Source organism: Mesitornis unicolor, unplaced genomic scaffold, assembly GCF_000695765.1.
Source record: "Mesitornis unicolor isolate BGI_N332 unplaced genomic scaffold, ASM69576v1 scaffold38972, whole genome shotgun sequence".
Classification (NCBI taxonomy): domain Eukaryota; kingdom Metazoa; phylum Chordata; class Aves; order Mesitornithiformes; family Mesitornithidae; genus Mesitornis; species Mesitornis unicolor.
In genome coordinates, this window is record NW_010170582.1 from 10787 (window position 1) to 28194 (window position 17408).

At 39.5% G+C, this 17408-nt stretch overlaps 1 protein-coding gene across 1 annotated transcript in view; it reads left to right on the forward strand.

Moving 5' to 3' along the window:
• The first annotated feature begins 4863 nt into the window (after positions 1-4863).
• The window catches only part of OBFC1 (oligonucleotide/oligosaccharide-binding fold containing 1), a 25382-nt gene continuing 12837 nt past the window's right edge, over positions 4864-17408 (forward strand). Inside the window, exons 1-5 of the mRNA XM_010179736.1 lie at positions 4864-4996; positions 9632-9727; positions 14466-14537; positions 15889-16050; positions 17310-17408. The exon at positions 17310-17408 is cut by the window's right edge and continues 37 nt beyond it. Of these exons, the coding sequence (XP_010178038.1) occupies positions 4864-4996; positions 9632-9727; positions 14466-14537; positions 15889-16050; positions 17310-17408 (562 nt within the window). The remainder of the gene's footprint in view (positions 4997-9631; positions 9728-14465; positions 14538-15888; positions 16051-17309) is intronic.

The following is a 17408-nucleotide window of genomic DNA, read 5'->3' on the forward strand; positions in this document are numbered from 1 at the left end:
CAGCTGTACGTTTGGTGTCAACATACACCTTTTTCAGGAGCCTTTTTTCCCTTTCACTGATGTATTTTGGTCTCGGCAATAGTTTTCATCTCGTTACTGGTGCTGAAAACTTTTTTGTAATTACGTATTTTTAAAAATACATGGGTGAGTTTCATTTTAAGAATCTACTCCATATTATCTGTAACCAAAGGCTTTGCTTTCCAGCTTACTATGATACAGTTGTATCATACAGTTGTATTGGGTTTGATTGTTTTTCATTTAAAATGCTGTATGTGGCTTTGAGTAATCAAAAACATTTATTGAAATATGGTGTCTTTTAACTGTATCGTGCTGGAATTGCCTCTGCTGATCCTGATGGATTGAATGATACTCATTTATCACATAGGGTGTTGACTCAAACACAGATGAGTTCAATTCAGAGGACAGAGGCTGTTATAAAACCCAGCTGTTGGCTTTGTTCCACTTTCCACAAGTTGCTTTCTCTGTGGCAGGGATGGCTGATCCATGAAGCAATTCTTTAACAGCCACAGTTTGTAGCCTGATTTATTCAAGTAAACCAATGGTGACTTCAAGGTTTTTTTAGTGCACTGGTTTGGCAACTCTTAGCAGCTCAGGAGCTGCTTCCTGTGTAAATCATCAGTGCTGGTATGGTAATGGCAATCTTTGGAGAAGGCAGGTAGGATGCTTAAGATGCCTGTACTAATGGGTAAATAGTCTCTGCTGCTGATTCACAGCTAACCTGAGGAGGAATCTTTGCAGTGCTCTGCCAGCAGTTGCAGACAGCTGCTGGACAGATACCTGTTCAATGCCTCCAAACAATTCATCTCAAACTAAGGCCGTTTTCTCCAAGAGCTTTAGCTGTTGATCACATCTGGAGAAAAGACAAGAATCCTTAAAACAAATACTCTTCTTTGAGGTTTCCATTTCACTAGGATCTGAAGACCAATTCTTAATCATTGAGCATTTTTCTAAAAAGGTACATGGTAAACATAAGACTAGGAGCCAATAAATTTATTGGCCAGGGCTGGTTCTGTTGAACAAATCACTTGGGTGTTAAATGGGGAGCTATTCTAATAAGGCTACTAAGTAGGCTGCTTGGGAGGGAAGAAAGAAAATAGGCTTGGTTTTGGGTTGTGGCATTGTTGGGAAGGCTGCCAATTATGCTTGGTTTCCCTTCCTTCCCTTTTAGGATCATACCTTGCTGAGCTCACAAGGTAACTCTGGGGACTATGGGCTTGGTTTAATTCTCACCTCAGTTAGGAGAGCTAACATCAGTAGCAGTAGAGAGCCTTATTTTAATATGCTCGTGTCTAGAATAATCTCAAGCTGAGGCTTTTTGTTTATTTCTATTTAGATAACTACTGTGTAAACTTGAGATTTTTTCCTTTGAAACAGAACTGTTTTCCCAAGAAGCAGTCCAAATAGCAAAACTTAATTCCTTTTTTGTTTTTGATTATGCCTTTATAGCCTATCTTTGGGTTATTTATAGAGAGGTAAAAATACAATACAGATAACATATCTAATAAACTTGTGGACCAGATGCCTCTCTGTAGCGGGATTGAATTCCTTGCACTGCAGCAAACATAAAGTCATTCCACTACATTTAAAACAAAATGCAGAAAGGGATGACCTTTTGCTAGGGCTCTATTGTTTGTATTGCTAAGCCTTATCATCGTCTTTTACCCAAAGTCAGTTTAATTCTTAAACATTTGTACACACAGTAGCTGCTCAGAATTGTCTATTGTTAGCTATGTGTGTTCTCATTGATGATAATGCTGTGCCTCTCCACAATGCCAGCTATTTGCCACTTGGCTCTTCATTGTACAGGGCAGCTGTTATCTTCTGGCTGATAGCATGTCACCAATGGTACCAGTTAAGAGCTGAAAACACTTCCAGCTTAATGGAAAGTTCCACTTTTGCCAGGATGGCTCACTAATTAATTGACCCGAGGATACTCTGCCTGGGATGGAGAGGCTTCCTGTGCCAACTTACGAAAAAGTTATCTAGCAAAAGAGAAATTGGTTGGAAGATCTGCCTTGTAAGAATTATGTTTTCTAGTACTATCAATGTGCTTGTATTGCTAAGCCTTATCATCGCTTTTCACCAAAAGTGCCTGAAACAAGCTTGGAAACTAACTGAAAAATAGATACTTTGGAAAGGGTTGCTTCTCTGACTTAACATCTCCCTTTGCTATACGAGCTGTTAACACCACAAGAATGGACTTGTAATAGGAGTGTGTGGTGGCAGGCAGTACAAGAGGCAATAAATCTCTTCCCCCCTCAGCAGACCACAAGCTTTTGGCTTTAAATAGGTCACTGTCCAATTGTAGCTACCAAGTGGCCACTTGGGAGGGAAGAAAGAAAATGAGATTGTTTTTGGGTGGTGGCAGAGGTTGGGAGGGCTGTTGGGACCATGAACAGGCAAGGGGAGACTGCCCTGCGAGTGAGTGGCTGGAGCATGGTTTCACTGTCCCAGTCTGCTGTGGATGGAGTGTCTGTAAGTCACAACTTCAGCATATTTGTCCTCTGGACTTGAAGACATCTTGTGATGCCTTTGTGGTGCTGGAGGTGCGATTTACTTTTTAGCGAAGAATCTTTGCCAGATCTGTAAGATTAAACTTGGTGCCTCTGTAGGAGACTTGGAGGAAGCAGGGTGGTTGTGTACATGAAGATACATGTGATGGGTGTAAATGTCGCCAGTGAAGAGCTGTAACAAGGCCTGGGAGCTAGAGGGAAGCTCCAGAATTTGAGATTTAACTCCCAGTAGTTTCTGAGATAGAGGGACAGAGGTTTTGCTGCAGCAAGCCTCCTTCAGGACAGGGAAGCAGTAAAAGGTTTGGGGAGATGCTTCATTTAAGTGTTGTTTGGACTTCTGGTGAGTGATCTGTTAACATCTGGGTACAAATCTGTTAACATTCAAACTCTACAACTGTTTACTAAGATGTCAAAATGCAGATATTTTTAATCTCCAGTGGTGCTGCTTCGTTGATTTCCCCTCAGATGTACACATGTGCAGGGGTGACTTCTGCATTTTACTCCAATGAGCGGTTGTTCACACAAAATACAAAGAGTTAGCCAGACTTCTTATCTGATTCTCGCTCTTTGGGTTGTTAGCTCAGTCAGCACTGTCTGTCTGGGAGAAATAACAGGTGCTGAGTTGTGACAGACTTTGTAACCATGCAGAGGAAGTCAAGGGGCACGATGCAGCAAGGGCTTTTACTTTGTATAAGAGATGATCTTGGAAAACAAGACTGTGACTGTATCCATGTTTCCTGTCCGGGTGAAGTGCCACTCACAGTGAATAGCTGGGGGACTGCAGTACCATTAAGGACAACATTATATCTTAAAAGTTTCTGTTTGTGGGTGGGAGGCAGGATGACACTGACCAGCAGTGCTTCACTTTGTGTTAACCTTGATTGACCCTAGTGTGTATGTTTATCAGTTGATGTGTGAACTCTTCTCATTTGCCATGATCTTTAGTTGGGCTAATTTTTTTTTTCTTTTTCTACCACCTCCCACCTTTTTTAATAGAAGACATAAAAGCACAGTAGCATAGGGACAATGCTTGCAACTTTGTACTGGAGGCTGCAAGCAAAAAGAGAGAGGTAGGGAAGACTAATTTTGTTATAAGAATGAGCATGCTAAGTAAAATACAAGTTCAAACCATGTGTTTGCTTGGAGAAGTTTATGGTCTAAATTTGACATGGACTATAGCAAGCAACCAGAGAACTGCCATATGGAGGAACAGCAGCTTTGCATTATTAAACAAAACTGTTTAGTTTGTTACTAGAAGGTGAAGTGACTGATGGAACTGACTAAATCAAATGCTTTCTATGTCTCACAAAACTAATAACCAGTCTAAGGAAGGTCAAAGTATCACCTTTTTTCTTTTCTTTCCTTTTTTTTTTTAAAGGGAATGAATATAATTGTCATGTGCAGTTCTTTTCACAGTGTAGAGTAGGTGTCAGCAACGCTCTAGCATGTTGTGCTACCTTCTGTTTTCTCCCCCAAATTAGCATTTAAGTGTGAAAACAGAAATCACGTAGAATCCACCTGTTACATGCTATTCAGAATCAGTCCACTTATGCCTTTGCCTTACAACTTTAAGTGGCTGACACCCATTTGTGGGTGACCTGGAAAGCTTTATGGGAACAATTTAGCTATACAGACGGGAGAAGTAAAAAAAAATAAATATATATATGTTCAGCTTCAGCATCTCTACAATGATCCTTCCTGAATTGAGTGCTGGGTTTTTTGATATCAACTCTGTGATAAGCAGAGAATTGGCTTTGGTAAATGGCAGAAGATAGCAGGCATCAAACAGGGAAATCTGAAGAAGTGAAAGGAGAAAGTAACAGTTACAAAGTTACTGCAGACTGTATGCCCAAAATAAATAAGGTCTGGTTGCTTTTGTTTTATATAAAATGAGCCTCCCCACCACCACGATAAAGCACAGGATGATCAACGAGGGGTATATCTTATGCAAGGGGAAAAATAATCAAGTGCACAGAAAGTAACCAATTGGTATCCTACAATCCTGCTTTTTAAAAGAAGCGTTGCATTTGGTTCTCCATTTACAGGTCCGTAGAGAAATCTCTGAAACCTTATTTCATGTGAAGGAGATGGGCAAAATGTTGTTGCTGTTGAGTCCCAGTACTTTGAGTAAATCATCAGAATTGATATTTTGAATATTTCTTGTGGTGATACAAAGGTAACATTGCATTAGATAAGTTCCTGTGTCTCTTCATCAGCTCTGCTGTGTTATTGAGTGGAAAATCACAAACTATTTCTTCATTCAGTTGGAACTTATGCAAACAGCTGTGTAGAAAGTAATGTCAAATTCTTCTCTGTTCACAGGTTTTGAATGCAGTCCGAGTCCAAGAAATATGAAGAGGAGACACCTTCTTTGCACTGGGGACTGGATCCTTTATTTTCTGCATTTGCAAGACTCTATATTAAAGATATAAAAGAAATGAGAGAATCTAAACAAGTGCCAGGCATGTACTTAATTGTGCTGATTATGATGCAGACAGAATTATAATTTATGTTGTGCTCTTTATCGAGGAATTGTAGAGTGTTTCATGAACACCACCAAAGTGATTTTCCATGCCCCTAAGCTAAGTGGCATTGGTGTCTTTAACGGTTCTAAGAACAACAGGTTGTGTGTGAAATGTGCGAAAAGTAAAATATGTTCATTCTAATTGCTTTTCTTCTCATATATACGTGCACCTCTTACATTAAGGTAATACTGTGTTTCCTCTGTGTGGTAGTGCTTGTTATATTCTGATAAAGTTAATTCTAAACATGTTGGTCCTTTCTGGCCATATGTGTTTTACCTTTCCACTGTCCATACAACATTTGAGAGAGATTTTATGCCTCACCTCTCTGTTGCAGAATGTTGTCAGTTGATGACATTGCTGGGTGTATGTGTTTTGGTTTTTTCCTTTGGATACTAATATATTTTAAAACAAATACATGTTGTGAGGTTTTGTCTGCTTGATTTCTAGATATGATAGCTAGGTGACATTCCACATTCGTTTGAACAACATTATTATAAATTCTGGCATAAGTACTGAATCTTATACCACACCTTTTATATCCTAACCATTGTTGGACACTGTATGCTTTGTAGTCTGTTTCCTGCTGGTCTTCAGCCAATATCACTCACATGTGTGGATTGTCTAAAGCAGTGTGGGTCTGACCTTGAATTTCTGTTTTTACTACAAAGACTTTAAATAGACTGCAGCATGTTTTCTGCTGTAGAAGGGTTCACTGCTTCAAATTGAAGATTAACAAGGTGCAAGATTATCAGGGAGGAAACCAATGAACCTAAAATTAATGAGGAAAAGCAGTAAACCCTAAGCAGTGTGTGTGGTTTTGGTTTGGTTTTTGTGTTGTGTTGGTTTTGGGTTTTTGTTGTTGTTGTTTGGTTTTTTTTCTCCACAGAGACAAGGTACATCTGTTTGGCTCTTTAAATATGCTCTGCCTTGTAGATTTTGTTATTCTTATTTTTCTTCAAGAGCAAGGATATCAGAAGTGCTATTCTTGCAGAAATAAAGGACTGGTGTGTTTGGGCTTTTTTGGCTCTTGCAGCCATTTTGATGTATGTTGTGACTTCACAAACTGCAAAAATATGTACCTTTTTGTTATTTAACATGATGGAAGACTTTGGTCTTAAAGCCATTGCAATAATTAGGCTACAGTCTGTTGCTCATGTTTGTACTAGAGAGAGTAGTATTTAGACACCTTTTTAAAGTGTGCAGTCTTATAATAGTACTGGTGTAGCAAATGCATCTTGTAAAAACTGTTCCTTCAGTTAGAAACGTTTTAATTGTTTTTAAACAAAATACAAAGCAATTCAATGTCACTAAAACAGTACTATAATTTGGATTTGGACATTAGTACACACACACACATGCAAAAATATACTCAGAAGAATTAAACTTATAAACATCAACAAATATATTTCACAAGAGCAGAACAGTCCTAGAAAGTACAATCCTGCTCTCGTTTTTCATCTCTAAATTACCTGAATTTCCCATCTCACTTCCCTTCCTGTTCTTTTACTTGAGTTGCCTTTTGCTTCAGGAACTTTTTCTGTTTTGTTATTACTTTTTTCTAAGATGATCCTAGGGAAGTGGTATCCGTTATGTCAAGATATCAGCCTTTAAAATTAGTGCATGTGAGCTTTCTCCCCTTCCTGTGCATCTGTTGTTTTGCTCGACTAAGCTTGCTTGCAGTCCTCTATCATTTTCTAAACCAAACTTTAAAGAGTAAAATGAAATTTCATAGAACAGACATCCTGAATTTTGTTCATTCTCCTGGTTCTGTGTATATACCCAACCAGACCTCTTTCAGCATGTCTTATTCATTGGCAACAAATGATAGCACAATGGAAACACTAAAAAATATCTTTTGGGGAAGGAAGAAGGTAGGTGTTTGCTGTCAATGTTTCCTGCCTCTACTGGATTTGTTAAAGACCAGCTGAAGCTAAGTATATGATTGGCTATAAATCAGTCATTAAGCAATGGTAATTAAGTATGAATGAGTGCAAAACAAGAAATTGTAACTAGGAGATATAGAAAGAAACACAGGCTGAATGTCAGGAAAAACTCTTCGAATGACATCTGCTAAACTATGGAGCAAACTTCCCAGGAAAAAGGTGGAATGCCCTTCACTGTGATTGTTTATATCCTGACTCCACAGATTGCCAGGAATTTACTGTACGGAACGGTCTTACCTTGGCCCTGAGAAAATGGACTGAATGACCTAATCAAGTTTTTTTTTCTTTCCATTTTTAAGTATTAGTATTTGATGCCACAATGACTAATCCCTTAAAACAACAGAGGAAAGGGGTAAACCTGGCCAATTACTTGCCTGCTATAAATGGTGTCGAGAAGGCTGGAAAACCTCCCAGATAAAAACAGCAATTGTGTTGTCTTAGAGGCCTTGAAATGAAAGTGGGTGTCAAACTCAGTTGTAACACATAATCACATCATGGAAATGAGCTGTTCTCAGGGCTGTCATACACCACTGCATTGTGACAGCTTATCAACAAGTGAGGGAAGCTACAAATAGCATAAAAAGAGGTAATAATAATTAAAGCAGTGGCAAACAGCTCAGTGCTCAGTAATGCTGGTAAAGATATGACCAGAACTTGCCGTAGACAGCTCTGTATCTATAGCCCCCTACATCACTGCTGTGGCTTCCTGTTGTGGTAACAGCATTTTAATTTGTGTTATTTACTGAGTTAGGAGGAGCTGGACTAAATGTGCTTGCACATAGCTTCAAATGTTTAGTATATGTTTATTGCTACTAATAGGAACACAGTTTGAACAAATTAACTGGCAGGAGAAACAATTTACACCTTGAAGTCATCAAGTTAAACACCTTTTAATAGTGTATATATAATTTCATCTTTCAAATGAATTCAAGAAGTTTCTCCGAGAGTAAGGGTGGAGTTCTATGTGAGTTTATGGGGATGGAGAAAACCAGTTTTATCTGGTCTCTGATTTGTCAAAACTCAGCTTACTAACTGTGAAATGAGCATAATAACATGTTGCTTGTTTGCACAGTCAAGAGCTTGGAGGCTCTGCTTCACAGATTGTCCTGAAACTGACTCAGACCTTGTTTCATAGAGATTTTGTAAGGCTTAGGGAATAATTACATACACCAGGAGCACGTCTATGGAGGGTTTCGATAGCAGTGTTGATTGGTGTCCTGGTAAATGGGAGGAGAGAAAAGTGGCCAGACCTGACCAGTGACTGCGCCATTAGTGTAGCCAGCTCTAAGATGACAGCGATAGATGGATCTTCAAAACATTGCAGTGGATTTTTGTGAGCAAAACTTCCATTTATGAGCTGCTTGACTGATCATCTATGATTTCTTCTGAAACTTTGGCGTTTTTTTGTCTTTCTTACGTGGAGAAAGTTAATTCCAGGCTCATTTAAGGCTGCCAGCTATGTAGGACAAGTTATTTTTGGGTTTTGGTTTTGGTTTTTTGTTTTTTTAATACAGAACATTTTTCTGACTCCCTTGCTGCAGTGTTTCTCTCTTCCTTTACAAGAATAAGATTTGCCACAGTGTTTGGAGCCAAATGTTCCCTTCTGAGTCTCTTGAGTTATCTAGTTTTTAGAAGACAGTTATTGAACATCCCAGATGGCATAGTTCAGTAAAGCAGCAGTATTCGAAAACCGAAGAAAACACATTGACTGAAAATTAGCCAGCCCAGGATATATCTGGAGCTTATTTACCTTATTATCCTTGTGGTAGTGGAGGATATCCTCCTGCTCCTGAAGCTGCAGTGAATAATGTTTATATCAGTGTTTGTTAACAACAATTGTTACTCTCTTCAAAGGGATTACAGCCTGTAGCAACCTCAGTGTTGTCAAAGTCCACTGAGCTCTGATTCCCCACTGTTTCCTGGACATATTTTTACAAGTTGTTTTTTTTATTCAAGCCATCTTTATAGATGCACAAAAATAGCTTTGAAGGAAGAGATGTTTTCAGAATGTGTTATTTCAGAAACTGCAGTTCAGGATGCTATCCACAATGACTGCATAGTGTACTCTGCAATCTAAGAGGGTTGTTTCTCTCCCCTGCCCCCAATGGCTCCTGTTCTTTTAGAAATGAAAGATGGAATTATGTTGGTTTTCCTATTGGAGGCTCTGCCTTAATCAGTAACAGCTGCATTGTGAGAAGCTGAAACTGCTTCCATTGTGTTCTGTTATTTATTCTGAAGCCTGATGAAGCTGTAAAAAAAAACCAACCCAAAACCAACAAAAAACCCCAACCAAAACCAAACCAAAATGAAACAACGAAACAAATAAAAAGCCCCAAATCCTAATTGCTGCAGCAAAGAAACTGTTTTACAGATCCAAATATGCAAGAAAACAAGAGGTTAATAATGTTCTGACATTATACAAAAGCAGACTTTGGTATCCTAAGTAAAGCTGATAATTCTTTCTTCTGGTGTTCCCAGTCCTCACTATTCCAGAGGATTTTAATTTAAGATATATTTTGAAATAAATATGTAAAAAAGTATGGTTTTTACTGACAAATGTGACTAGAGTCACAACTAGAATTTTGCGAGAAATACATATTTACACTTACCAAGAATGTTCTGTGTCTAGGTATATTCTTTTATAATGGACATCCAGTAAGACAGGTGGATGTTGTCGGGATAGTGGTTCAAACGAAGGAGCGAGAAGCCTTTTATAATTATGGAGGTAAGAAAAGTTTCTTTCTTCTTGCACTTATCAGCCTTCTAATCTTAGTTACCATTAGACCTTAAAGGTTGCCTTATTTGATCATTGTTCTTGAAACAACTGTGCTCTTACCCTAATATAATGTGTATCTGCATCATCAGATGACTTGGCAAACGTAGGGAAGCTACTGTTTATCTCCATAAAAGTAGAGAAACAAATAGTTAAAGCAGAGTAAATGATTCATCTGGGGTCATCTAGCAAATATTAATTTTGGTTATTGCTTTGCCGCTGGATTCCATCATCTTCCTCTCATATATGAACAGATTTAACAGTGCCTGCAAATGGGAAGTCACTTCTTGCTTTCCTGAAACTTAGAAATCCCTTCTGACTTTTTGCATGTTTTTGTCATATCTTGGAGCCAATTTTTAATAGCAGTCAGGAGCTTGTTTATGTTTAGATGTGTAAGAGCCTTAGCAATCTAACTCAAGCATCGTAGTGCCAGTCCTTGCCAACACCAACTGGGAGCTGTCTCCTTCGTATTGCTTTACCCAATATTCAGACTATTTTATTAACATGGAAAAGTCTGTCATTTTGTTCAGCTGTCTTTTTCATCTGGAGAAAAAGCAGAGTGGGGTAGTGATGACATGGCAAGTCCCAAAAGATGGGGGAGGTCATCTCACATTAGGAAGGGGAAGCTAAATGTATAGATTCTGTTGAAGCACTTGAAGGACTCATGTCCGGTTGTCTTCCTCTGCCGTGGGTTTCCACCTGATGGAGGTAAGTCATGGAGCCCCTCTTCTTACCCAATTCCCTCACTTTTACAATCGAGGCAGCAGCAGTTCCCTGATTTGCAGGAGTACTGTGCAGATAGAGTATTCAGCTTAACGGGGTCCCACAACACCTGCAGTTGCACCAGACTGCTGCAGAGTAGCATTACCTGCTAGTGTATATAGTATACCCTGCACTGGGTACAGCTGCTTAGAGTTGACTCTGTGCTGTATAGGAATGTCCCTGCAAGTTTCAGAGAGTGGATATTTTCTAGTTGTTTTTTTAGTCTAATTTCTGGATGTTCATTATTATCCTGCCATTATGCTAAATAAGTTCACAGTAAATATTTTGAAGTACAAGTTTCTCTGGCACTTGAAGCAGCACAGGCTGAACAAGCAGCTAAGTTAAGAGGCAGAGACGTAATTGATGATGCAATGAAGTGTTGAAACATCAATTGAATGTCAGCTGTTATTCTTTTATTGCACTAGTATGCAAATACAGTTATCACTTCATGAGAACAGAGGAAGACAAAATCAGAATGACCAAGGCAAAAGCAATTCTGTGGGCAAGGGTTTCCCATGTTACTGTCAGCATTAGTTCAGATGTAAACTTGTTAGCTTGATCGAGGCAGAAAATGGAGGAACTGAAATAAAAAGAAACTGCAGAGTAGTGGAAGGCCTTAGTGTTAGACAGCCGCCCTTTAAGTACAGCTCTCACTGAGCCTGGCTTCCTGCTCTCCTCTCACATCAACTCTGCTCTTTGTTCCAGCGGTTCCTGGTTTGAGCTTTCAGGCTACCTGCCAGGGTGCCCCTCCCCAGCCTGCCCTCCCTTTCAGGCAGGCTGACTCTGGCAGCATAAAATCGTAACTTCTTAAACAGTTTCCTGCTTGTAACTTCTTGCATCTCTCAGTTCAACAGACTCTGGATGATGAGTCACAGAGCAGGCATTGCATCAGTTTGAGTGCCACGCACTGCTCAGTACTTGCTCACTTTCCATCTGCTTAAAAGTGACTTAGAAAGCAATTCCCCCTTTGTACTTTTTCTCTGATAGAGAACTGAAATGTCTTTGTGTCACTGCCACTATCTCTTCCTCCATTCCCTATCCGTCTACTTCAGAATACACACCACTGATTTTAACAAAATTTTGGGTCTTCTCCGTGCTGAAAACCATACAGCCAGAACTGGTGACAAAGAAAGAACTGTAAAAGAGAGTGAATTGACTCTTTCCTGGCTAAAAAGAAATATGCTGTGCAAAACTTGATTTTGACATTTTGATTTAATTGTTTATTGCTATTATTATGAACAATTAGGAGAAGGATATCCAATTAAAGTGTAGTTGATGTTTTAATTTTTTACAAGGGCATGTAGTGATAGGACAAGGAGTAATGGCTTTAAACTGGAAGGAGGTGGATTTAGATTGGACATGAGGAAGAAATTGTGAGGGTGGTGAGACACTGGCACAGGTTGCCCAGGGAAGTTGTGGATACCCCCTCCGTAGAAGTGTTCAAGGTCAGGTTGGACAAGGCTTTGAGCAGCCTGGTCTGGTGAGAGGTGTCCCTGCCCATGGCAGGGGTTGGACTGGATGAGCTTTAAGGTCCCTTCCAACACAAACCATTCTATCATTCCAGGAGTTTAGTTAATGCACCCTTCTGACATTTTTTTTTTCCCTTTCCCTTTTAACAAAACCAAACAATATCAGATGTGGTGTTCCTTCCTTGTACTCCAGAACTATTTTGAAAGGCTGAAAGGCACTTGCCTTAAAACAAACAAACAAACAAAATCTCACTGAGATCTCAGTTGGCTCGTGTAGGCAGGCCCTACAAAAACCATACCCTTTTTGCTACAAAGAAATTAGAATGATCACAGTTATCTCATTTACCAGGTAGCTTTGAGAGTGCTACCTCTCAAATAGTTAATATATGAGTCAAAAATATCCCCAAACCCAAATAAACCAAACAAAACAGGAAAAAAAAAAACCAAACCCACAAAAAACCCAAACAAACAGAAGTTTAAACCCAAGGAGATGAAGGGTGGCACAGGGAGCACAGGAAGTCTTCAAAGGCTTGTAGACCCCTTGAGGGCATTTAAAATAGATTCACATTCTCCTGTCTGATTAGAATAGAATTGCAAGAGTTTTCATTCATCTTTGGTTCAGGAGTTGTTAGCCTTTTTGCTCAAAGCTTTTATTTGTGAACTGGGAGAACTTTTGTTTCTGAACACTGCTCTGCTACTAGGTTCCCTGTGTGGTCAAGAACACGTGTGTCTTTCCAGGACCCCATTTTCAGCTGTTACATTGAGGAGAGGAGCCTGGCCTCCTAATCCTTCAGTCTCGTTTGTGTTGTTTCCTTCCTAGGAAGCATATCTGTCACAGTTGGTGCAACAGAGCCGGTTGCAAGCTGGAACATCTAGAAGCTGCAGTAATGTAACAGTGAAATGTCATCTGCTCTCTTTCTTATTGCTGTTGCTGGCCTGCATTAATGGCTTGGCGTGATATGTGTGGGCTCTCACTCCTACTGAAGTAGTTGCTTTTTGTCTGTACCAAGGAGAGGAAATCCTGCCAGCCAGATCATCGTCTATGCTCTGGTACAAAACTGAAGCTGGTGAAATAGCTGCAGACAGAGCAGATTGAAAATGGGGATAGCAATGAGACGAGCATACTTTTCTGATGGAATTTGGAATTGCCTGCGTCTAATAAATGCTGTATGTTTGTTATGAATATGCAGCTAAGCCACTGGAAAACAGGAAGGCAAGACAATGATTTGAAATTGAACCCCCCCAAATAGGGAGATTTTTTTCAAAACATGTGAGACAATGCAAAGGTATTTTGCTTTGATTCGATGGTTCCCAGAGGAAATGACTGCAGGTACCAATCAGTACCTTCCTGGTAAACACTGCTGTTACTTTTGTAGTCATGGCTCTGGTTTAAGGAGCAGAAGATAATTGCACATTCCAATTGGTGAAGAGTGGAAGCTCAGTCTTGGAGATGGCTACATTCAAGGAGCAAGGCACTTGGAGTGTTAGCTGGACATGAAATGTGGTCCTTGCTGTGACCTGACATACATTTAGTGCCTTTTTATTTAGGGAGTGTTTGTTGGATGTGCCATCTCTATACAGTCTCTTGATCTGCAGAGCAATTGATTCTTCTGAGAGTTTTTTAGTGTTCTTTGGGTTTTGTCTTGTTCTACTGTACTTGACAATGCAGTGCCTGGGGCAGAAGTCCCAAAACTTATTTTGATTAGGTACTAGCAAAACAGGAAGAGCTAAACAGCTCCTGTGCTCAGGAGAAGGCGTTAAGCTTTTTTGGCAACGGAAGTGGCTTGCATGCCACCAGTATGTATAACTTTAAGTTGGAATTCCTGGCCTAGAGCAGAACCACAAATATGCACTGTATATAGATGGCACATCTGTCCTTCCTGGCTGGAGGAGCTGCCTTTCTGCTCTCTGGAACATCCTCTCGTATGGGAAAGGCCAGCAGACTTTGTGCAGTGTTAATGTGGAAATCAATGCAGCTGGAAGTAGCAGCACTCATAGTCTATTCACATGACTGTACCCCCCAGTGTTGAGGTGCTGTTTTCTTACTGTTACAGTAATGCTTCTGCATTTTGTGCCTGCTTTCCTATTTTAATTTGTCTGGCTTTGGCTTTCCACACATTCTTCTTCTGACCTTGTCAATGAGATTATAACCCTTTAGTATCCAATATATGTACTGAAGGCTTATAGTTTAAATTAGTGCTTGATATTTGTTTGAGAATATACCTGTTACTTTGCATGGTGTCTGGTGCTGAGCTACTTCCATGACTGAAACAACCGTGGAGATGATTTCAGAGGTGTAAGTAGGAGTTGAGCACCCAATTTCCCTTTCAGACTAGTTGGAAACGAGAGATCCTTGGCAGTCATCTCCCTCCATATCTATGTATCTTCACTTTTTGGAACATCATTACCTGCTTTCTTACTCTGTAATTCTTGCTCTTTTATTTTTATTGTTTTTATAGTAGATGATAGTACTGGAGTTATAAATTGTGTCTGCTGGAAAAATCCCATGGTAGCAGAAGCATCTTTCTCAGGTAATTTGTCAAATAAATAATTCCTCTTGACTGTACTTTCTTGCTTGTGTCTGTCTTATGTAATCTAGTAAATGACCAAACTTGCAAAAGACCAAATTCAACTTTTGTGTGAGTATTTTGTTGTTTTGTTTTTTTTTCCCCACATGCCACAGCTTCAGTTTCTAAAGTCAGTCCATTGACTGCCAACCTGGTGTATGTTCCCCACCCTTGTGATTACAGTGGTTTCAGGATTCAGCTTCTCCTCTTAGTTTACATTCATATTCTCCTCCTGCTCATGCATGTACTGTCAGTGATGAATCGAAAGTAGCTTAAAACAAAGTGGGAGGATGTCAGCGGTCTTTTACAATTTGGGAAAGTTCTAATTGTGCAGAAATTGTGCATATGAAATTAATCTATTATTGCACTCAGTTGTGTCTGGCTTTCTCTTTGCTTTTTCTCCCACCATTTCTCACAGACTAAAGTATGGAATACTTTCTACTTTGGATCTTGAAAGCTCATTTAGTAGACTGACAACCCTGTTATGGAGTTGATCAAATCCTACTGAAATAAATGTTACTAGTGTCATCTGCCAGTGTTAGGGCTACATATGCATAGAAAGAGGAAACAAAAGCTTGATGTAGAAGTTAAACTCTGATGCCTGTGGAACAAGCCCATTTATACAGACAGATAATTCATGCTTGCTTACTTTTAACAATGATACGACAAGTGGTATAAACAATCCCAACTGGAATCTAGAAGACAGCTCTCACTTTTAGAGAGGTGATATTGTGGTACAGCCTTCCAAAAATATTTTGGGGACTCACAATCAAATCATTTTTTTATGAGGAACTTAAATTCACTGAAAGAGTTGCATTAAATACTCCTTGAAATAGTCTGCGAAGGTGTGTTACGTAAATGTGAAGTTCTGTCAAGTTACATTCACCTCAGTGTAGACACCAAATCGCATCACATGAATACTTTGGCCCCACCTCAGATGACTCATCTTTCTTTTATGTAAAAAGTTCAGCTGATCTTTCTTTCCCCTTCTCACCCATCTTAGCATGACAAAATCAAAACCTGACAAAACTCATTTTAAACTAATATTTCAATTTTGCGACCCATCTATGACATTTTCAGTGGTACATCAGTATCTCCTCTCTTTTACACTTTTCCCAGGTGAACTATTTAGATAAATATAATACTGTAAACTAATTTGGTCCACCAAAAGTTTTGCTGCTCAGGACACACGAAGCCTGGGACTTTACCCTTTTTTTAGTAATATGACTCCTGTGATGCTTAGGTGTTTGCATGAATGCAAAAGGAAAGTCTTCTTGGCCTTAATGCTTGATTTCCTTTCCCTTACTTTTTACAGGTTGTCCAGGCACACCCAGCAGTCATATTGTGCTTGAACAGATGAAGAAACTCCAAGAAATGATGAGGCAGAAAACCAAGCTGGAGATTGGAGATGTTGTCAGGGTCAGAGGTCACATCCGAACGTACAGGCAACAACGAGAAATCCAGTCGTCATGTTTTTGTGAGTGCTACGGATCTGTGACATATGTAACTCAGTTGTCTGAATTTGTGAGAAGATCTAAGCTGTATGTTATTAATTTCATAATTTCCACTTTATTTTATGGCATCTTATTTTTCTAAAGGGGTTTTTCATCTGTATGTCTTTATTTCAGTTTTAGCAGTATAAGGTTAGAAAACACGCTACTTAATGCGCAGAATTAAATTGCCTGTAAATGAGGCATTCCTTAAAAATCTATAAATGTTGACTAGCATGCATACAAGAATACTATGCAGATGCTGTGGCTGAGTATCTGTGAGAGTAACTTGCTCTTCAATTTTCTTTGTCTTGAAGTAGAACAGCCAAAAAAGCCCATGGGAAGGGAGCTGTTGACCTTTTTTTCACACTTCATCAAGAGCATTAACTGCTTTGGAGAAACATTGCTGTTTGTCACAGACTGTATAATCCATTCCATGGACAGACAACAGCATATAGGCACATTGTACCACTGAAGCCCAGGTTCTTCTAAACTCTCTGGCTCTGCAGCATGACTGTGAATTGTTCCTCATTGTCACTCAGACACAGCTCTGCATGCAGGTGCTGCCCCTGTATCTGACAGCTCCTGGGGCAGCAGGGTTCTGCTTCCAGTTAGGTAACTTCTCTCCTCCGTGTCTCTGCTATTGTGTAAGAGTTGGTTTGCACAGTGAAATATTTCAGAGGCAATACCGAAACTATTCCTTTGGTGGGAGGGAAGGCTGTCTTTTAAAAACCCAGTGTAGCTCAGATTAAAAGGTCTAGATATCTCAGCTCTAGCTAAAACCTGAGAGGGAATTCAACCTTCTTTTCCAGACAGAAGATTTACTAATATACAGAGTATTCAAGAGCTGGCAATAATACCATTGTTTCATTTAAGGAGAGCCACGCAATTCAAATAGCCTCTAAATTGCTTTCAGTTTGGCCCAGATAAAATTCCTTAGTATGTGTTAACTTCATCTAATGGATAAAGACTGCTGAAATGTAAAATAGGGATCATAAATTCCAGTTAAATAAGTTGTCAGTCAAAAGCATAATCTGCAATGCACCACAAGAAGTCATTTACCTCTTTGTAAACTGTAAAAACAGGAGTGGCCTTTGTGGTTTTGCTTTTATACAAACAACAGTGAATAAAATTTGCCAATTTAATACTGGCACATGGAGCTCTGTTGTGCTGCCTCAGGTATGCTTGCTTGAAAGATTGGTATGGCAGTCCTGGCCAAGTATGTGTGTTCTTTTTTCTGCTCCAGATAAAGTGGATGATCCTGTGTGTGATGTTCAGATTTCAAGAATGCTGGAGCTCCCTTGTCTTTATAGAGAAGTTTACGATAAACCATTCCAAGGCCCCG